Source organism: Sceloporus occidentalis, unplaced genomic scaffold (assembly GCF_023333645.1).
Source record: "Sceloporus occidentalis isolate IW3139 unplaced genomic scaffold, rSceOcc1.0.p SCAF_285, whole genome shotgun sequence".
In the NCBI taxonomy this organism is placed as follows: domain Eukaryota; kingdom Metazoa; phylum Chordata; class Lepidosauria; order Squamata; family Phrynosomatidae; genus Sceloporus; species Sceloporus occidentalis.
The window spans coordinates 817,727-837,862 of record NW_028317265.1 but is presented as its reverse complement, the minus strand read 5'-3'; the positions used below and the strand labels follow the sequence as shown (position 1 = coordinate 837,862).

The 20,136-nt window shown below is 41.1% G+C and overlaps 1 protein-coding gene across 1 annotated transcript in view; it reads left to right on the top strand.

The window, feature by feature from the left end:
• LOC149275466 (putative ATP-dependent RNA helicase DDX47) overlaps positions 1-20,136 on the top strand; it is a gene marked incomplete at its 5' end in the record, with an annotated part of 44,962 nt that overhangs the window by 10,543 nt on the left and 14,283 nt on the right. The window contains 4 exons of the mRNA XM_089504706.1: positions 28-144; positions 4,256-4,402; positions 5,218-5,355; positions 6,253-6,323. Coding sequence (XP_089360832.1) covers positions 28-144; positions 4,256-4,402; positions 5,218-5,355; positions 6,253-6,323 — 473 coding nt within the window. The remainder of the gene's footprint in view (positions 1-27; positions 145-4,255; positions 4,403-5,217; positions 5,356-6,252; positions 6,324-20,136) is intronic.

Sequence of the window (20,136 nt, the reverse complement as noted above, 5' to 3'; positions counted from 1 at the left end):
TCTCTTCTTTAATCTTTTTCTTTTCAGGTACAAAAACTCCAACGAGCTGCTCTTAAGGATCCAGTAAAATGTGCTGTTTCTTCTAAATATCAAACAGTGGAAAAACTGCAACAGTTTTATGTTTTTATTCCATCCAAATTCAAGGTATTTTTTTCTCTACGTTTCCTAAGTAAGATGGACAGAATTTGAAGGAGCATAGATTGAGGAAAAAATTGCACATCCCAGTATGCACCATACAATATGGGGTTATCAAAATTGGTTACATAGATTCTGAAAGTCCTAAACTATGAATGTGGATTATTACTTTAAATGTGTGTTTGTTTTTTTGTTTATGCTCACCAGGAAAAAATATTAAATGTGAAAAATGGTACAAGATTTTGAAATGGCCCTCATATTCCGGATGTGTGAGGCAACACATACAGTATCTCACAAAAGTGAGTACACCCCTCACATTTTTGTAAATATTTTTTAATATATTTTTATGTGACAACACTGAAGAAATGACACTCTGCTACAATGTAAAGTAATGCGTATATAGCCTGTATAGCGGTGTAAATTTTCTGTCCCCTCAAAATAACTCAACATACAGCCATTAATGTCTAAACCTTGGAAATAAAAGTACACCCTTAAGTGGAAATGTCCAAATTGGGCCAAAGTGTCTATTTTGTGTGGCCACCATTATTTTCCAGCACTGCCTTAACTCTCTTGGGCATGGAGTTCGCCAAAGCTTCACAGGTTGCCACCTTCCTTTTGAGGATGCCCCAGAGATGCTCAATAGGGTTTAGGTCTGGAGACATGCTTGGCCAGTCCATCACCTTTACCCTCAGCTTCTTTAGCAAGGTGGTGGTCGTCTTGGAGGTGTGTTTGGGGTCGTTATCATGTTGGAATACTGCCCTGCAGCCCAGTCTCCGAAGGGAGGGGATATTCTTCAATATGTCACAGTACATGTTGGCACTCATGGTTCCCTCAATGAACCGTAGCTCCCCAGTGCCGACAGCACTCATGCAGGCCCAGACCATGACACTCCCACCACCATGCTTGACTGTAGGCAAGACACACTTGTCTTTGTACTCCTCACCTGGTTGCCGACACACACGCTTGACACCACCTGAACCAAATAAGTTTATTTTGGTCTCATCGGACCACAGGACATGGTTCCAGTAATCCATGTCCTTAGTCTGCTTATCTTCAGCAAACTGTTTGCAGGCTTTCTTGTACATCATCTTTAGAGGAGGCTTCCTTCTGGGACGACAGCCATGCAGACCAGTTTTATGCAGTGTGCGGCGTATGGTCTGAGCACTGACTGGCTGGCTGACCACCACCCCTTCAACCTCTGCAGCAATGCTGCCAGCACTCATACATCTATTTCCCAAAGACAGCCTCTAGATATGACGCTGAGCACGTGCACTCAACTTCATCGGTTGACCATGGCAAGGCCTGTTCTGAGTGGAACCTGTCCTGTGAAACCGCTGCATCGTCTTGGTGGGTGCTGTAGCTCAGTTTCGGGGTCTTGGCAAACTTCTTATAGCCTAGGCTATCTTTATGTAGAGCAGCAATTCTTTTTTTCAGATCCTCAGAGTTTTTTGCCTTGAGGTGCCATGTTGAACTTCCAGTGACGAGTATGAGAGAGTGTGAGAACGAAAACACCAAATTTAACACACCTTCCTCCCATTTACACCTGAGTCCTTGTAACACTAACGAGTCACATGACACCAGGGAGGGAAAATGGCTAATTGGGCCCATTTTTGGACTTTTGTTGCCAAGGTTTAGACATTAATGGCTGTGTGTTGTTATTTTGAGGGGACAGCAAATTTACACTGTTATAAAGGCTGTACACACTGCTTTATATTGTAGCAGAGTGTCGTTTCTTCAGTGTTACGCGAAAAGATACAATAAAATATTTACAAAAATGTGAGGGGTGTACGCACTTTTTTGTGTGAAATACTGTAAGCCCTCATGATATATGATATGTAAATTATATACTTTGGGCTAATTCTTCCTAGCCTGTTTATAAAACATAACATTGTGGCTTTTTAACCCCTTCGTGACAAAGGCTGATTATTTTTTTTGTATCCTTAGTGACAATGGCAGTTAATATTTCTGCGGTGCTCGTGTTTAGCTGTAATTTTCTTCTTTCCCATTTGCTGAACACACACAAGGTTTTGGGTTTTTTGTTTTTTTTTTTCTCAGGACAAGAAGGGCTTTCTTTAGATGGCATTGTTTTGATTGTATCATATTATTTACTATTAAAGTATAAAATATGGTGAAAAATTTAGAAACAAATGAGTTTTTCTAACTTTTCGCCACATTTGGGACGTGTTGAACCCAGCCAATTCAATTTACCCAATTGAATTTACCCCCAGACACGGCCCTTGTAGATGGCTTTCTGCACGCATTTAAAGTCATGACAGTCCTGGCACGTCAATTGTCGTTAACCCTTCTTTTTCGGTTGACGTGCCCGGTTGTCTTTAAGGGGTTAAGTGTAAACATTTTTTTTAGGCTTTGAACATTTAAAGGGGGGGGGGTTGTGTTTTTTTTCCCTCCGTGTGTGAGGAGCAACATTCTTAACCCCTTCAATCCCCTATAGACGTACCGGGACGTCCAAAAAACGCCTATTAAGAAACCCCTATGGACGTCACGGTACGTGCAGCCCTTCGTGCAGCGTCGGGGACACATCCCTGCCGCTGCACGGGAGGTCAGGCTGTCGTTTGACAGCCTGGACTCCCCACTGACAGCAGAAGCCGGCATTGCCGGCTTTCTGCTGTCCGATCTCCTGTAACAGCTTCCGATTGGGCGATTCCCTTCCGGGTTGCGTCACTGCTGACGTAACCCGGAAGGTCATCGGAGGTGAGGACCTGCAGAGATCACAGTGTGATCGGTGCAGGGGGATCGCGGGGAGGGGAGTGAGAAACCATGTCTCTCACTCCCCCTCACGTCCTGAAACAGAAAAGCTGGAAAAAAAAAGTTAATTCTTTTAAAAAATATTTAAAAAATCATTAAAATAATAATAAATAAAACTATAATGTGAGCTGTGATGTCATTGTGCATGTTCAGGAGGTCCCTAGGAGGACCTCTAACCATTTCTGTGTAAAAAAAAAAAAAAAAATTATATATATATATATATATATATATATATATATATATATATGTAAAAAAATTAATTATTAAAAAACCTTACTTCCCATTGCCCTAGCATAACATCTAGCCAGTATAACCCTCCTGCCCCCGTTCACAACACCCAAACCCGTTAAGCCATAGGCATAAAACTTATACAAAATTGTACGCCTTATAGTATGCTCCCTGGTGCTGGGAAAGTCTGGAAAATCTATATAAATTAGGTATTTCTGAAATCAGGACACCTGAATTGTTAAACTTGGAGGGGATTTTCCATCACTTTACCTAATTTTGTGAGGATCAGAGGGAAAATGTAAAAAAAAAAAAATAAAAAAAAAAATTTTTTTTTTCTAATCTTCGCTAGTTTTTACTAAATTTCTCATTCTAAATTTTCAGCTTATCATCCAACTATGGTATCAAAAGAGAAAGCTCTATCTCTCCTTGAAAAAACAATATATAGTTTACATGGGTACACTATTCACAGGAAAGGAGAATAATCGCTAAACCGACATACCGCAAAAATGGTAAAATTGCTCCAGGCTTTGAGGTACCAAAAACCCCTGGGATTGAAGGGGTTAAACATAAGTATCTCTTTACTTATTTGCCACTGTTTTGCATGCCAACAGTTACTTTTGTGTGTTGGTTTTTTTTGGTTGGTTTTTTTTTTTTAAATACTATCATCTTCGTGACAATGGCTGATTTAATTTTTTGTACCCTTTGTAACAATGGCTGTTAACATTTCTGCGGTGCTTGTGTTTAGCTATAATTTTCCTGTTTACTGAACCCACACAAGTTATTTCTTGGGTTTTTTTCAGGACAAGGGCTTTCTTTAAATGTCATTTTTTGATTCTATCATGTCATTTACTGTATTAAAAAAGTATAAAATATGGTAAATTTTGAAAAATTTACTTTTTCTGACCTACTTGACAAATCTTTTACAAATCTATAAGTTAATGAAAAATCCTGCTAAATAGATTCTACTGTTAGTCCTGAGTTTAGATATACCCAATGTTTTTGTTTTCTGCTTTTTTTTCTGCACGTTATGGGGCAATAGGTACAAGTTTTAACTTTTTCCATGCAAGAATTTTGTGTGTATGTGTATTATACAATAGCTTTCTCACTAATCTACTTTTATTTTTAGGACAGTTACCTTGTGTATGTTTTAAATGAACTTGCAGGGAATTCATTCATGATCTTCTGCAGCACCTGTAACAACACTCAGCGTGTAGCCCTTCTACTCCGTAATTTGGGTTTCACGGCTATTTCTTTGCATGGGCAAATGAGCCAGGTTAGTTTTATATATTATTGGGTACTAGGACCATACGGCACATAGTTGTGTAAATGTGTGGGCATATATACAAAAGTGTTCATTTTCTTAAGGCAAGGGTGGTGACCTTTATATTTTTTATGTGGTTTTCCAATCATAGTTAGGCATTTTGTAAAAAAAAATCTCCAGAATTATTAAAGCTGTGTGTTGTTGGCCATGCTTATTTCATCCTTGGACTAGTAATTCTAGTCACACAAAAAGTATATTTACATTAGAAATTAGATGGTAGCAAAATGGTAGCCAAACATACTTCTATTATGTGCACCCTTAACAAGTCATTCTTGTTTTTAACAACTCATCGATGAATATACACAATCTATCTATCCGAAGCCGAGTTCAAAATGTCATTCCCTCTAGCATGCTAATAAACATTGAGCATGCTGTCTTACATCTGACACAGAGGATCAATTAACTAGCAGTACACAATAATATCCATTTAGAAATATTACTCTGGTCATCCTACGACTGGATAATTTTCCCATGTCCTTGAAGCTAAGCCCAGAACAGGTGAAGTTACATGAGTGCATACCTAATATTCACTGGAAATGGGTGGAGTGAGAGTCTGAAGGGCACTGTATAATACATAATTGGCTCTGTGATATTCTTTGACCACCATCTTGCCTGTTTACTACACATCCTTTATTTATTAACTAAGCACTTTGATCTACAGAACATTGGTGCGGTTGGTCCTGTATACTTTATAGTAAATGTGAAATATTTGATTAGGTTTTTGGATCTACCCCCAAAGTTTTAACTCTGTTCCTCTCCTTCCACAGAACAAGAGGCTTGGGGCACTAAATAAATTCAAGGCAAAATCCCGCACCATATTATTGGCGACAGATGTTGCAAGTCGTGGTCTTGATATACCACATGTAGATGTTGTTATAAACTTTGACATTCCCACCCACTCAAAGGTGAGCTAATCCTGCACAAGGCTTCTGTGTTACTACTTTTGAAACAATGTAAAGTAGTTTGTCGGGTGTGACGGAACCCTCCATCACTGGAGCCCCTGGAGAGGCCCGAGAGTCTCCTCCCTATTGACTGTGGGCCCTGGCCTTGTAAAGAACTCTGTGTGTAGGTACAGGGGGCAGTTTCTACTGATTTCCCCCTGGTACAAGTTTAACCATATTTCCTAAATATTAGAGGCTTTGAGGACTGTGGAGCGCTGACATCGATTTGGAATTAGTCCTGTACTTTGCCAACACAAACCATCCCTCCCCCCCATTATATTCAAAAATTCATTTATGGCTGCATATAAACCCTGTGTGTGACTCTGAATAAACAGCTCTTGTACTTCACCCTGCATTAGGCTTCGGCTAGTGATTTGGGTGACTGGAGAGTTGGTGCTTTGGCGCGTGCCCGTATACAGTTCTTGTAAGAGCTAGGAAGCAGCTATTGACAGTCGGGGTACAGAGCGTCTCGTCACAGCGGGTACAAGTGTAGGATATGTAAAAATGAAACAGTTAATTCTCAATTTCCTTGATACTGTAGTAAATGTATCAAAAGTTGGTAACTAATTGTTATGAATAGAGTAAATTCTGCATGAATGCAAGGATTGTATAAAATGTGCGTGATCTTTGTGTAACCAGTTTGAATATTTGCAAGAAAAAAAAATGATTAAAAGTATAATACTTAACATTGGCAGTGAGAGATAGTAGGCTGTAGGGGATATAGTGGGCATAAAGGAACAAGACCTATAAGCAAATTAAAATTTAAATTGTGTGGTATATTGCCAATCTAATAAAAATATAAATATTTATTACAACATTAGAATATTGGAGAAAATGTTTGAGCTTTTTTTTTACTTCCAGGATTACATACACAGAGTAGGACGAACAGCTCGAGCTGGAAGGTCGGGGAAGGCAATCACTTTTGTCACTCAGTAAGTTTATTTATTTTCTTGTAGCATTCGTTTTGATTGTGCTTGAATCTTTGTTTTGGTTTCTATTTCAATGTAGTACATGACTCCAAGAAATATCTTGTATTTAGTAGAGAGGACTAGAGCTAAAATGCCTGGAACATCCTTAAAAAGTGCAAGAGATATTTTCTTTCCCGTGAAAGTTAATTTCTGCTATTAGAGGAACCTTGGATATGGAGGAAGTGGTTTCTGGTTCATGGGACTTCCTTAGCTATCATTGCTGACTGATGCAGGCACCCAGAGAGGCTGCCACTAACTTTAATCTCAGCATTGACGTTGCATCTACATCTAGAGCTGTAAGAACTTGGCTTCAACAAGCCCTAGAGGATCTGCTTTCTATCCCTGGGGACTGAACAGATTATTAGGAACATCTGACACATGGCCATTGACTTTATTTCAGATGCTGCTATCAAATCAGTGCCTACTACCACCTGCACTGTGTCCTTTCTAGAAGAGCTCTCTGGCTCAAGGCCTGGTCAGTGCCTCTAAAAACTCCCTTCTAGATCCAAATAATGATCTCCCCTAAAAGGAGAGCATCCTAGAAAGAACCACCAGGGACATTAAATGGCCTCCCAGGTTTAGGTATATTCCCTTTGTTACTCCAGGGATAAAGAAGACTCCATGTCCTTTTGTGCCTGCCATGTTAAGCCATACATCGTTCCAAAGGTCAGCCCCATTGTGGAAGAGGGATAAATTTCCTCTCAGTGGGAGGCAGACTTCATTTCTTTTCAAGAATAGGCATAAATAACATTGAACCCTTGGACTCTAAATATCATTTGTTCAGGCTATGCCCTGGAACATATTTCTCTGCTCTTAACATCTTGTCTCCCTCGGGATCCTGTAAGAATCCTGTCGTTACCTGCCGTAACATCTTTAACCCCTTAAGGACCTGGCTGTTTTCTGCATTTTTGCAGTGCTCGTATTTAGCTGTAATTTTCTTTTCTCCCAAATAGTGTACCCACACACAATTTTTTTTTTCCCAGAACAAGAAGTTTCATTCAGATGCTATTTTGATCATATCATTTAACTTCCTATAATTAAAAAAAATAAAAATAAAAAAATAGGGGAATAATCTCTTTTTTAATAGCCTTTTTTAATAAAAAAAAAATCTCTTCTGCTGTGGACTAGTCTTCCAATGATGCTCAGCCAGCATTTTGGTGGACACCTGTCTAGCTGAGAATCATGGGAATTTTAGTTCACAGCTAGCATCTGCAGCTTTACTGTTGCTGCACTAACCATGATGCTCAGCCAGCATCATGGAAGTAGTATGTCTGGCTGAGCCTCATGGTAATTCAATTCAAGGTGTTGGTTATTTTTAATATGCATGACTGTGCTGACAAAAACGAAGCGTGTTTTAAGTGGCGATGCGAGCACGACATTGTGAAGTGCAATTGCTTGTATTGGTTAGTTCCGCAAGATTAAATTTTTGAAATGTTGGGAGGTATGCATTGTACTTTAGGCTAGTCATTTATAGCTCCTGGTATGGGTCACTGTCAAACACCCCAATATTTGTTCAGCAGCAGCTCCTTAGTACAGTTATAGCCCTATGCATGGGGTTGCCGGGTTGTTTGGGATCTAAAAGGCCAAATTGGGAGGTGCGCTTTTATTTATTTATTTTCATTTTGACATCTGGTCAGTCTGCGCCTATGACATCGTTTAACCATACAATATTTTTTTTAAAGCTAGACAACCTATAGAGACAATAACCAGCAGAGACAATAAAAAAAATCCAAAGAATCTCAAATTTTGGGCTATAATGAAAGTCCAGAAAAATTAGAGGGGAGACAACATAGAAAAAGGATATGCAGTGGGTTTTTGAATTACAAACTCTGCATCCTAAAGGATCAAATGCAGAGTATGATCTTTTAATTTTTTTATAATTATGTAATTAGTTTTTGTTTTTTTTATAAAATTTAATATGATTTTAAAAACTTTTATATTTTTTACTAGCTGTGAAATTCATCTATCAGGTGAAATTGATTTCCAATTAGTACTATTATAGCGCTAAAATCAGAATAAGATCCAACAACTATTCCAAATTAATATCTATGCATGCTACATAATATACACTTTAACATTATTATTACTATTATCTAGGGCTGCAACTAATTTTTCGAATAATCGATTAATCGGCTAAAAAAATAAATGCACGTTTTTCATTTATTTAAAATAATGTAATAAACAAACAGGATGTTGAAAACAAACAGCAGAATAAAAGAAACTTTGATAAAAATGCATTTCTTGTTTATTTACCAACCTGCCCCCCCAGTTATGCACATTTGAGCCCAGATATGCCACACTGCCTCCCAGATATGCCACATACCCCCAGATATGCCACTCCGCCCTCCCCACATCTGCCTTATATCCCCAGATATGCCACTCCGTCCCCTCCAGATATGCCTTATAGCCCCCAGATCTGCCATAGTGCCCTCATAGATTCACAGACTCGTTCACAGCACATTGATACAATACTTTTATAAACAAATACAGGATTAATCTTCACTGCCCCCAGGATTTAGATTCCCCTTAGTTTGCACCCCTTTACCTCTAACTGCACCTTAAGTTAACCTTATTAAATTAACTCTCAGTCCTCAACATTAAATATTTCAATTTGGGTATCTCACGAATCCGGTATCAAAATCGTGAGTGGTGCCAGACTACCCGGGGCATACAGGCAGGGTTTGAGGCTTAATTTGGTATAGGGCTGCAACTAACGATTATTTTCATAATCGATTAGTTGGCCGATTATTTTTTCGATTAATCGGATAAAAAAAAAATGTACATTTTTCATTTATTTAAAATAATTTAATAAACAAATGATGTTAAAAACAAACGCAGAATAAAAAAAAAACTGATAAAATGCATTTCTTGTCTTTATTTCCCAACCAGCCCCCCCAATTTATGCACATTTGAGGACAGGCTTGCCACGCTGCCTCCCAGACATGCCACGCTGCCCCCCACATATACCACTCCACCCTGCCTCCCACATATTCCACTCCACACTGCCTCCCACATATACCACTCCACGCTGCCTCCCACATATACCACTCCACGCTGCCTCCCACATATACCACTCCACGCTGCCTCCCACATATACCACTCCACGCTGCCTCCCACATATACCACTCCACGCTGCCTCCCACATATTCCACTCCACGCTGCCTCCCACATATGCCACTCCACGCTGCCTCCCACATATTCCACTCCACGCTGCCTCCCACATATTCCACTCCACGCTGCCTCCCACATATACCACTCCACGCTGCCTCCCACATATTCCACTCCACGCTGCCTCCCACATATACCACTCCACGCTGCCTCCCACACATGCCACTCCACGCTGCCTCCCACACATGCCACTCCACGCTGCCTCCCACACATGCCACTCCACGCTGCCTCCCACACATGCCACTCCACGCTGCCTCCCACACATGCCACTCCACGCTGCCTCCCACACATGCCACTCCACGCTGCCTCCCACACATGCCACTCCACGCTGCCTCCCACACATGCCACTCCACGCTGCCTCCCACACATGCCACTCCACGCTGCCTCCCACATATGCCACGCCACGCTGCCTCCCACATATGCCACGCCACGCTGCCTCCCACATATGCCACGCTGCCTCCCACATATGCCACGCTGCCTCCCACATATGCCACGCTGCCTCCCACATATGCCACGCTGCCTCCCACATATGCCACTCCACTCTACCCCCACATATGCCACTCCACTCTACCCCCACATATGCCACTCCACTCTACCCCCACATATGCCACTCCACTCTACCCCCACATATGCCACTCCACTCTACCCCCACATATGCCACTGTGCCTGATACGCCTTATACCCCCTGATACACCACTCCATCCTCCCCAGACATGCCACACTGCCTCCCAGACATGCCACGCTGCCCTCCCCACATATGCCTTATATATCGTATATGCCTTATACCCCCAGATATGTCACTCCATCCTCCCCAGATATGCCTTATACCCCCAGATATCTCATAGTCCCCTCAGAGTCACAGAGCTGTTCGCATCACACTGACACCATACTTTTATAAATAAGTACTGGGTTAATCTTCACTGCCCCCAGGATTTAGATTCCCCTTATTCTTCCCCCCTTTACCTCTAACTGCGCCTTAAGTTAACTTTATTAAATTAACCCTCAGTCCTCATCATTAAATTAACACTAAACACCCCATTAACCATAACTACCCCTAAATTAACTCTAAATACCCCATCAAACACAACTACCCTAAATTAACCCTAAACACCCCATTAACCACAGCATCCCCTAAATTAACCCTAAAGACCCCCATCAACCACAACAGCCCCTAAATTAACCCTAAACACCCCATTAACCACAACTGCCTCAAATTAACCCCAAACACCCCATTAACCACAGCTGCTCCTATATTAACCCTACACACCCCATTAACCATAGCTGCCCCTATATTAACCCCAAACACCCCATTAACCACAGCTGCTCCTATATTAACCCTAAACACCCCATTAACCATAGCTGCTCCTAAATTAACCCTAAACACCCCATTAACCATAACTTCCCCTAAATTAACCCTAAACACCCCATTAACCATAACTTCCCCTAAATTAACCCTAAACACCCCATTAACCATAACTGCCCCTAAATTAAACCCCACCTCCCCTAACTTTCAGCAGCCCAAATATTAATTTTATACTTACAGTTAGATGAGTGTCACAGCCATGTGGTTCTGGCCTTCTGGGAGAAGGAAGGGGCGGGGCCAGTTGTCACAGTGATTACAGGGAGGGGCTGGTAAGTAGGAGCTGCTGCTGTGAGTCACTGAAACAGATTATATAATGAGGGGTATTTTTCAGAGCGTTTGCTCTGAAAAAACCCTCATTTTATAATCGATAAAAATCGATTCAACTAATCGATAATGAAATTCGTTGGCAACGATTTTCATTATCGATTATTATCGATTTTATCGATTAGTTGTTGCAGCCCTAATTTGGTATAACTGATGTCTTGTTAAGGGATGAAGTTAATAAATCCAGAGGCCTGGGGGTTAATAGCACTAAATGCCCACACCCTCCACACAGTCATGGCTTGGCAAGTAGTCCTGACCGTGACAAGGTGCTGTTGTGGAATCAGCTGCATGGGGCAGGCCAATATGCCCCTAACTAGAATCCCAGAGCTGGCTAGTTTTTGGAAATATATAGTTTTAGGGGGTTAAAATGAAATATGGGACCTCTGTGTCTCAAATGAGACCTGGACCCATCAAAAATCCCATGTTTGAAAACTGTAATGTGCATGTTCCAATTTTGAACCTGCAATGCCAAAGAGACGTACCCTACCCATATATATGAGGTATTCCTGTACTCGCAGGGTGTTTCTGAATACAAATCACAAGTTGTTTCAGTAATTTCATGTACCCAGGGATAGAATGGGTTTGTTAAAAATTAAAAAAAAAAAAAATGAAATGTTTACTGCAATGTTTAGGACGGACTGGCACTAAAATGGTTAAATAAAAAGTGTTAAAATGTCCCTAGTAAAATACTTTGGGATGTCAACTTTCAAAAAATATATACTTTTGTTTAGCAGTTTTTCTTTTTCTGGCAGCTATTGGGGCACAACTCCCAGTATACCACATTTAAAAAAAATCTTGTTTTCTTTACAAACTTCACTCCACATTTTTAGATATTTTTCATACTAAATGATGGGGTATATACTGTATTGGCTCGGATATAGGCCACACCCGAATATAGGCTGCACCCTAAAAGTTTGGTGCTTTTTTTAAAGAAAAAGTTTTGTAATAGATATGCTGCCGCTCTGTCCCCCCCCTCAAGATATGCTGCCACTCTGCCCCCCCCCCCCCGACTTACCAGAGCAGACTCTTGGGTGTCTTGCGGGGCCGGCGGGGGACATCTACGCAATACGCGTAGATGTCCCCCGCCGGCCCCACAAGACACTCGGGAGTCTGGTCTGGTAAGTCTTGGGGGCAGAGGTAAAACGCATCGTGCAGACGTTCACCGGCTGCGGCGATGCGCGTAAACAACCTCCGCTGCCGTGCCGGATGTGCTTTAACAATCTCCCCTCGTGGGAATTCCCGGCAAGGGAGATTGTTAAAGCACATCGTACAGATGTGCCGGCAGCGGAGGTTGTTTATGCACATTGCCGCAGCCGGTGAACGTCTCCGTGATGCGCTTAGAGAATCTCCCGTGCTGGCACTCCCCCCGTGGAAAGTGCCGGCAGGGGAGGCTGTCTGAGCATATCGGAGAGTAGGATGCAGGTCCCCTGCACCGCTGCGGGGGATCTGTATCCTAACCCTGCTGCCTGCCCGGCGCCCCGGAACTGCATGCTCCGGGCGTCGGGCGCTAGACCCCGAATATAGGCCGCACCCCCACTTTAAAGACTTAAAGTGGGGGGGAAAGTGCGGCCTATATTCGGGCCAATACGGTATATATAATTATTTTTTAAGGATGCACCGATATATCGGCGGCCGAAAAGGGCATTATCGGCAAAATACAGAAATAAAAAAACCAAAACAGCTGACCATGAGTGGTGATCTGGCTATTGACCTCTTTCCCGAGTTTTGTCTAAAGGCTGTCCCTACTTTCAAGGGATCCATGTTATAAAGTGGAAATTTTTTTATTAAATATTCATGCAACAAAAAAAATACAATCACGAAAAAGAAACAATAATTACAACATGCAACAAAAAATACAATTAAACCAAAAACATCAAAACAAAAATGACAGATCAATGCCCTCCCAATACCGTGCACATCTCTCCTTAACCCCTTAACGTCCATTGCCGGGTCAGGCACGTCATGCAAAACGGTCACTTAACGACCTATGACGTGCCTGACACGTCATGAGACTTAAACAAGCTTAGAAAGTGATCAACGATCACTTTATAAGCTTAAACGGTGTTGCTGTAATGCCTCGATGTCGAGGCATTCAGCAACACCGAGATCCGCATCATGGGCCATGTCTGGCCCCTCCCCGGGGCGTCAACAACCACCATTGTTTTAAACGCCCGTTTTAAAAGCGTTTAGGAGGCGATCAACGATCACTTCAATGGTGTCGCTGGAATGCCTCGATCAGGAGGCATTCAGCGACACCAAACACTTACCCCAGGACGGGCTGTGACCGCTCCGGAGAGCGGTCACAGCCGCTACTGCCGGTGATCTTCGCCATCCGCAAGATGGCGGCCGTCCGGGAAAAAAAATAAAGTTGAAAAAGTTTGCTAGACGGTCTCCAGACCCTCTAGAGAACTCTGGCTCCACTTGCAGGTTGAATACAGGTACTGCATTCAACCATACAAGTCATTGGAGCCCAGCTTTCTAATCACTGTGATTAGTAAAATAAAAAAATGAAAAAAAAGCTTAAAAAAAAACATGGTAACATTTAAAAATTATTATGCATCAGAGGAACTATCCAGTTCCAGCAAATGTAAAAAAAAAAAGTCCAAAAAGAATAAAATAAATAAGATAAAAAAATAAAGTTTATTATGAGCAAATGCTAAAATTAGCTCTGTATCTTCCCAAAAATCCTGACATGGAAGAATTTCAATAAAAGCATTTCAAATACCCAAGGGGTGTCTAATTTAAAAAAATTAATGGTTTGATGGGGTAAATTGGAGTGGCCGGGCTCAAAGATAGGGCATAGGCACAGACTGACCGAAATGGGGGGGGGGGAAAGCGCACTTCCAAAATGTGGCATTTTAACCCCAAACACCAGACAATCCCATACATGTGGTTTATGACTGCACTCGGGAGATGTTCCTGAACACACATTGGGGTGTTTGATAGTGATGTATACCTGGAGCTATAAATTTATACCCAAAGTACAACTTGTGTAAAAAAAAAAAAATACCAAAAAAATACTACCACAAAGTGTGGCAAAGGCTGGTGGTAGAATCTCATGCATGGAAAGGGTTAAAATACTAGCATTTGAAATACCTTGGGGTGTCTAGTTTTCAAAAAATATATGGTATGATGGGGTAAATTGAATTAGCCAGCTTCAAAGATGGTCCTATTAGGACATGGGGGCAGAATGACCAGAGTTCCATTTTAAAAGTTCCAAGTAAAAAAATGTGCACTTCCTAAATGTGGCGTTTTACCTCCTAAACAACCCGACAAACCCATGCATGTGGGTGACTGTACTCGGCAGATGTTGCTGAACACATATTGGGGTGTTGTTTGAAAGTGTTGTATACCAGGAGCTGTAAATCCATACCGGAAGAGCAATTTTAGCGATAAAAAACACAAAATAAATTACTACCACAAAGTTTGACAAAGACTGGTGGTAGAATTAGTGCATGGAAAGAGTTAAAATTCTAGCATTTGAAATACCTTGGGGTGTCTAGTTTTCAAAAATATATGATTTGATGGGGTAAATTGCGTTGGCCGGCTTCAACGATACCCGAAATGGCACATGGGGGGAAGAATTACCAGATTACGAAAAAATGGTTTCTAAATAGCAAAACGCTACTTGTACTTAATGCTCCATAACGTGAAGAAAAAAGTAAAAAAAAAAATTGGGTATTTCTAAACTCAGGACTAATAGTAGAATATATTTAGTAGGTCATTAGCTTTTTTGGATGAGTAAAAGATTTTTGGGGTAAAAGTCAGAAAATGTGTTTGTTTTTTTTAAATTTTTCATTTATTTTTTTTTATGGGAAATTAGATAACATGATCAAAACAATGGTATCTGAAGAAAGCCCTTCTTTTCCTGAAAAAAAACATATAATTTGTGTGGGTTCACTAAATGAGTGAGGAGAAAATTAAATCTAAACACGAACACCACAAAAGTGTTGAAACAGCCTCGGTCCCAATGGTACAAAAGGTAAAACACAGCCTGGTCCTTAAGGGGTTAACACACACACCTTTCAAAGCATCAATAATCAAAGTTCTCACAGACTCAACTGATAACAAAATTTGTTTTGCTGACTTTAAACACCTACCATTCCACAAATAATATATAACAATGGCATTAATTACATACAAGGTACTTTTATTAATATTACCCTGGTTTTTAAATTCACCATATACCAATTGCACATATGACTGATTTTTAAGATGAGACATCTTTAACCCCTCCCTGACAAAGGCTGATTTTACTTTTCGTACCCTTTGGGACAATGGCCGTTTTAACATTTCTGCGGTGCTAGTGTTTAGCTGTAATTTTCTTCTTTCCCGTTTACTGAACCCACACAAGTTATATATTGTTTTTTTTTCAGGACAAGAAGGCCTTTCTTTACATGACATTGTTTTGATTGTATCATATTATTTACTATTAAAGTATAAAATATCTACTTTTAGTTGAAAAATCTTTTACTCCTCTATAAAAGGTAATGAAAAAACCTGCTAAATAGATTCTACTATTTCTCCTGAGTTTAGAAATATCCAATGTTTTTATGTTTTTTTGCTTTTTTTCTACACGTTATGGGACAATAAGTACAGGTAGCGTTTTGCTATTTCAAAGCCATTTTTTCCAAATCTGCCATTTCGGGTATATTTGAAGCTGGTCAATGCAATTTACCCCATCAAATCATATATTTTTGAAAACTAGACACCCCAGGGTATTTCAAATGCTAGTATTTTAACTCTTTCCATCCACCATATCTACCACCAGTCTTTGTCAAACTTTGGTAGTCTTTTTTTTGCATTTGTTTTTTCACATGCATTTTACTTCAGGTATGAATTAACAGGTTCTGGTATATGTCACTGTCATAAACCACCCCGATATTTGTTCAGCAACAATATGTGAGTACAGCGATACCTCACATGAATGATTTTGGCTGGCTGTTTGGGGGCAAAAGGGCCACATTTGGGGCATGCGCATTTTCAATGTTTAACTTTGGCATTTGGTGATCAACTGCCCATGCCCTATTTGGTACATCTTTGAGCCGGGCCATTTCAGTGTGCCCAATAAAGCCATATATTTTTGAAAACTAGACACCCCAGGGTATTTTAAATGCTGGTATTTTAACTCTTTGCATGCACACATTTTACCACCAGCATTTTTTCAAAGTTGCAGTAGTATTTTTTGTGTATTTTTCCCCCACACACCTACTTTATGTATGAATTTACAGCTCCTGGTATATGCCGCTGTCACACAACACTCCAATATGTGTTCAGCAACATCTCCTGAGTACAGTGATACCCCACATGCATGGGTTTGTCATTTTTTGGGGGAACTAAAAGGCCATATTTGGGACGTGTGCATTTTTCTAATTGGAAAAGCCCGTTCTGGGGTAAGTGTTTGGTGTCGCTGAATGCCTCCTGATCGAGGCATTCCAGCGACACCATTTAAGTTTAGGAGGTGATCATTGATCGCCTCCTAAACGCTTTTAAAATGGGCGTCCGCCGCCATACAATATATGGCGGATGTTGACACCCCGGGGAGGGGCCAGACATGGCCCCTAGTGCCGATCGTGGCGTTGCTGAATGCACCGTTTGAAGTCATGACGGTCCTGGCGCGTCAGTTGTCATTAACCGTTTGTTTTCCGGTGACGTGCCCGGACCGTCAATTGTCATCAAGGGGTTAAATATGTTGTCATCACGTCCCATATTTTTTTTTACTGAATAGACACACAAAGAAATGGGACATGGTTTCTAAGATGTCTGTACAATCGTCCCTTGGGCAATTTCGATCCACCAAATTCATACATTTTAAATTGGATCTAACATACAATGTACCATGAAAACAAAGCCAAATCGTGTGTCTCATCTTGTGCTTGTGACGTTTTGTATGGCATTTTTAACTAAGGCAGTAGGGCAATCTTTCAAAACAAGCTGTGCACTGTAGTACTTGGTTAGGATACTTTTATACAATATTTTCCTATCAAATTGAATAAATCATTAATCATTATCATTAGCAATAAACTAATGCATTGCTGAGCATAGAAAGCGCGTGGTTTGTATCTACCAGACATCCTCTTAATCTTTTCACCACTTACCCTAACACCTACAAAATTCACTATCTGTTTCTTATACAGAACCCCCCATAAATCGGTTCTACCAGATTTAAAAAAACATAAATTCTTACTTAGAAATAATAAACTGAAAAATAATTCAGGGCACACCCTACCCAAACCTCCGTCTTTCCTGGGAAGTTATATAACGTTTCTCTGAATGATGTTTAACCGATTTCCCCATATAAACTGAAAAAACAAACCTGTTATTCGAAACACCACATTTTCAGGTAGCGGGAAAACAAAACTGGTATAGATAAATATCGGAAGGAGAAACCGTTTAATGGCTTGAATTTTCTTATCAAAGGACCATTTCCAGTTCTTCCATTTTTGTATTTTAGCAGAATAAATTTCTAACCTCCCTTCCCAATTTCTTTGGCCTATATCCTTTACACATCCAAATGTGATCCCTAAGACTTTAATAGTTTCTTCCTTCCTTTTAAAACAAATCGGAAACGCTTCTGTTTGATTCCCAATCCAAAAAAAAACACTTTTATCCTCCTTAACCATGGAGTTTGAAACTTTAGAGTAAATATCTAATTCTCGCTGTAATACCCTATTGTCAGCATCAGATTTAAAAAAAACAGTAATATCCTCTGCATAAGCGCAGAGTTTGACATGCTCTGAGGCACCTCCTAACTTCACTTCCATCCCTACAATATCCTGATGCCCTTGAATTTTCCTTAACAAAGGGTCAATGCTGAAAACATGAAGTAAAGGACTCATGGGACAACCCTGACGTACTCCAGATTTAATCTGAAAAGATTGCCCCAAATTACCATTAATCAAAGGAAAACTTTCTGCTTCTTTATATAAGATTTCCAACCATTTAATGAAAGTCTCAGGAATACCATAATTTAACAAGGTCTCAAACAAAAATCCATGATGTACCTGGTCAAAGTCTTTGGTTTGATCCAGTCCAACCAAGTACACACCTTCTCTCTGCTGTTTTGCGTTTGTATTTCACTCCTGTCTAACTTGTTTTGCAAACAGTTTTTCAAAATACGATGTAGCAATATCCCGAATTTTCCTTCCCTCTGTTTGGATCTTTGTCTACCAATTCTGATATGGTTTTCTTACCTATTAGTTCTTTACAAGCTTCAAATGGATCAGGAACAGAAAACCCCCAATTGTGTTAGGGGCAAACGAATAGGATTAGTGGAACGGAGAACCAAAGACCCAAAGAGGGTCCATTCGGTCTGAGGTGTGCCATGACGTTAGGAGCTGTAACGTAGCTGTGGAAGGGAGAGGCGTTGGTAATATAACCATAGCCCATCCCACAACTACAGGCTAATATACATCAGCCTTCACATTTGTGTTAGGGGCAAACGAATAGGATTAGTGGAACGGAGAACCAAAGACCCAGAGAGGGTCCATTCGATCTGAGGTGTGCCATGACCGACGTACCAGGTATGCCTATAGAGGGCAAAAAGAAGAGACAGTTAGTCGTACCATAACATGACAATATGAATGACCAAGCTTATAGAGCGAGTGACATGAAGGCATTACGCATTCCCGAGAGATATAAAGAAGGTTCCATCTGCCTAGCTTTTAATCACCTGGGCTGGAACTTATTCTTAGACGCCTCTGAGGCTGCCCCGATTACGCGAGTGGGTTAAGGCCAATCCTGGTACATAATAACCTAACATATCTGATAAACATGACTGACAACGGCTCCCTGGGGCAAAAGAAGACTGGCTTTCGGTTTCCCAGTCAAAAACCAACAAAAAGGCTCCCAGGACTGCAACTGGGCACCAAACGAAATCGGTAAGAAAGAACGTAATTCGTGTACTTGGCCGGACTGATTCGTTTTCGTATGACCGAGGGTCAGAACGAAATGATCAGCAACAGGACACTTCAGAGATGACGAAGAATAAAGCGTAATGGCCAGTACCCCCGGTCGCATGAACCAACTAAGGCTGACTTACTGTACCAGTAAAATAAGGATCCCAGGACTGCAGCTGGGCACCCGGGGGCATTGGTAGGCAGAAACAGTGTACTCGGACCGGATTGATTCGTTTTGTATGACCGAGTGACAGATCGTAATGATCAGAAATGTGACACAAGTCGGAAATTTGAAGAACCGAAGCTGAATTAAGTACAGTAGCTGGCTCACCAAGCTGTCTGCATCCGAAAAATTACATGGAAGCTTAAGCACTATACATGTACCAGGACTAAACAGGATGTCCATTTAACATTAGCAAAGGTCTTACTCGCCATCCATTGGTAAATTACTGGGGGACTTCACTGGCTTGACCTTGCAGACCTCTAAATATGTTCTATCCGGGTGAGAAGAAATCAGAGAGGTTCTTTTAGAACTACAATATTTGATCTTAGACTTCTGTTAGGAAAAGCTTCATCGCTAAATGAAAAGGCTTAACTGTGATCACCGTGAACTAATAGCGGATAAGATCAGATTGTCAGCTCTGAGGGACAGTTTGCGTATAATTGTCAATGTGTGAAGAATATGAGCGGATGATGACAGTCGCTGAGAGAGACCAGAAGGCTCACACTGAATCCTTTCTCTAAACGTCCCACTCACTGGAGCTAAAGCCTGAGAAGCAGACATGTAACGGACTCACGGATGCGGAGCCTGAGAAACAGACGTAATGGACTCACGGACATGGAGAAGCAGGCATGTAACGGGCACTGACACGGAGCCTGAGAACCAGACACGTAACGGACTCACGGACGTGGAGAACCAGACACGTAACGGACTCACGGACGTGGAGAAGCAGACACGTAACGGACTCACGGACGTGGAGAAGCAGACACGTAACGGACTCACGGACGTGGAGAAGCAGACACG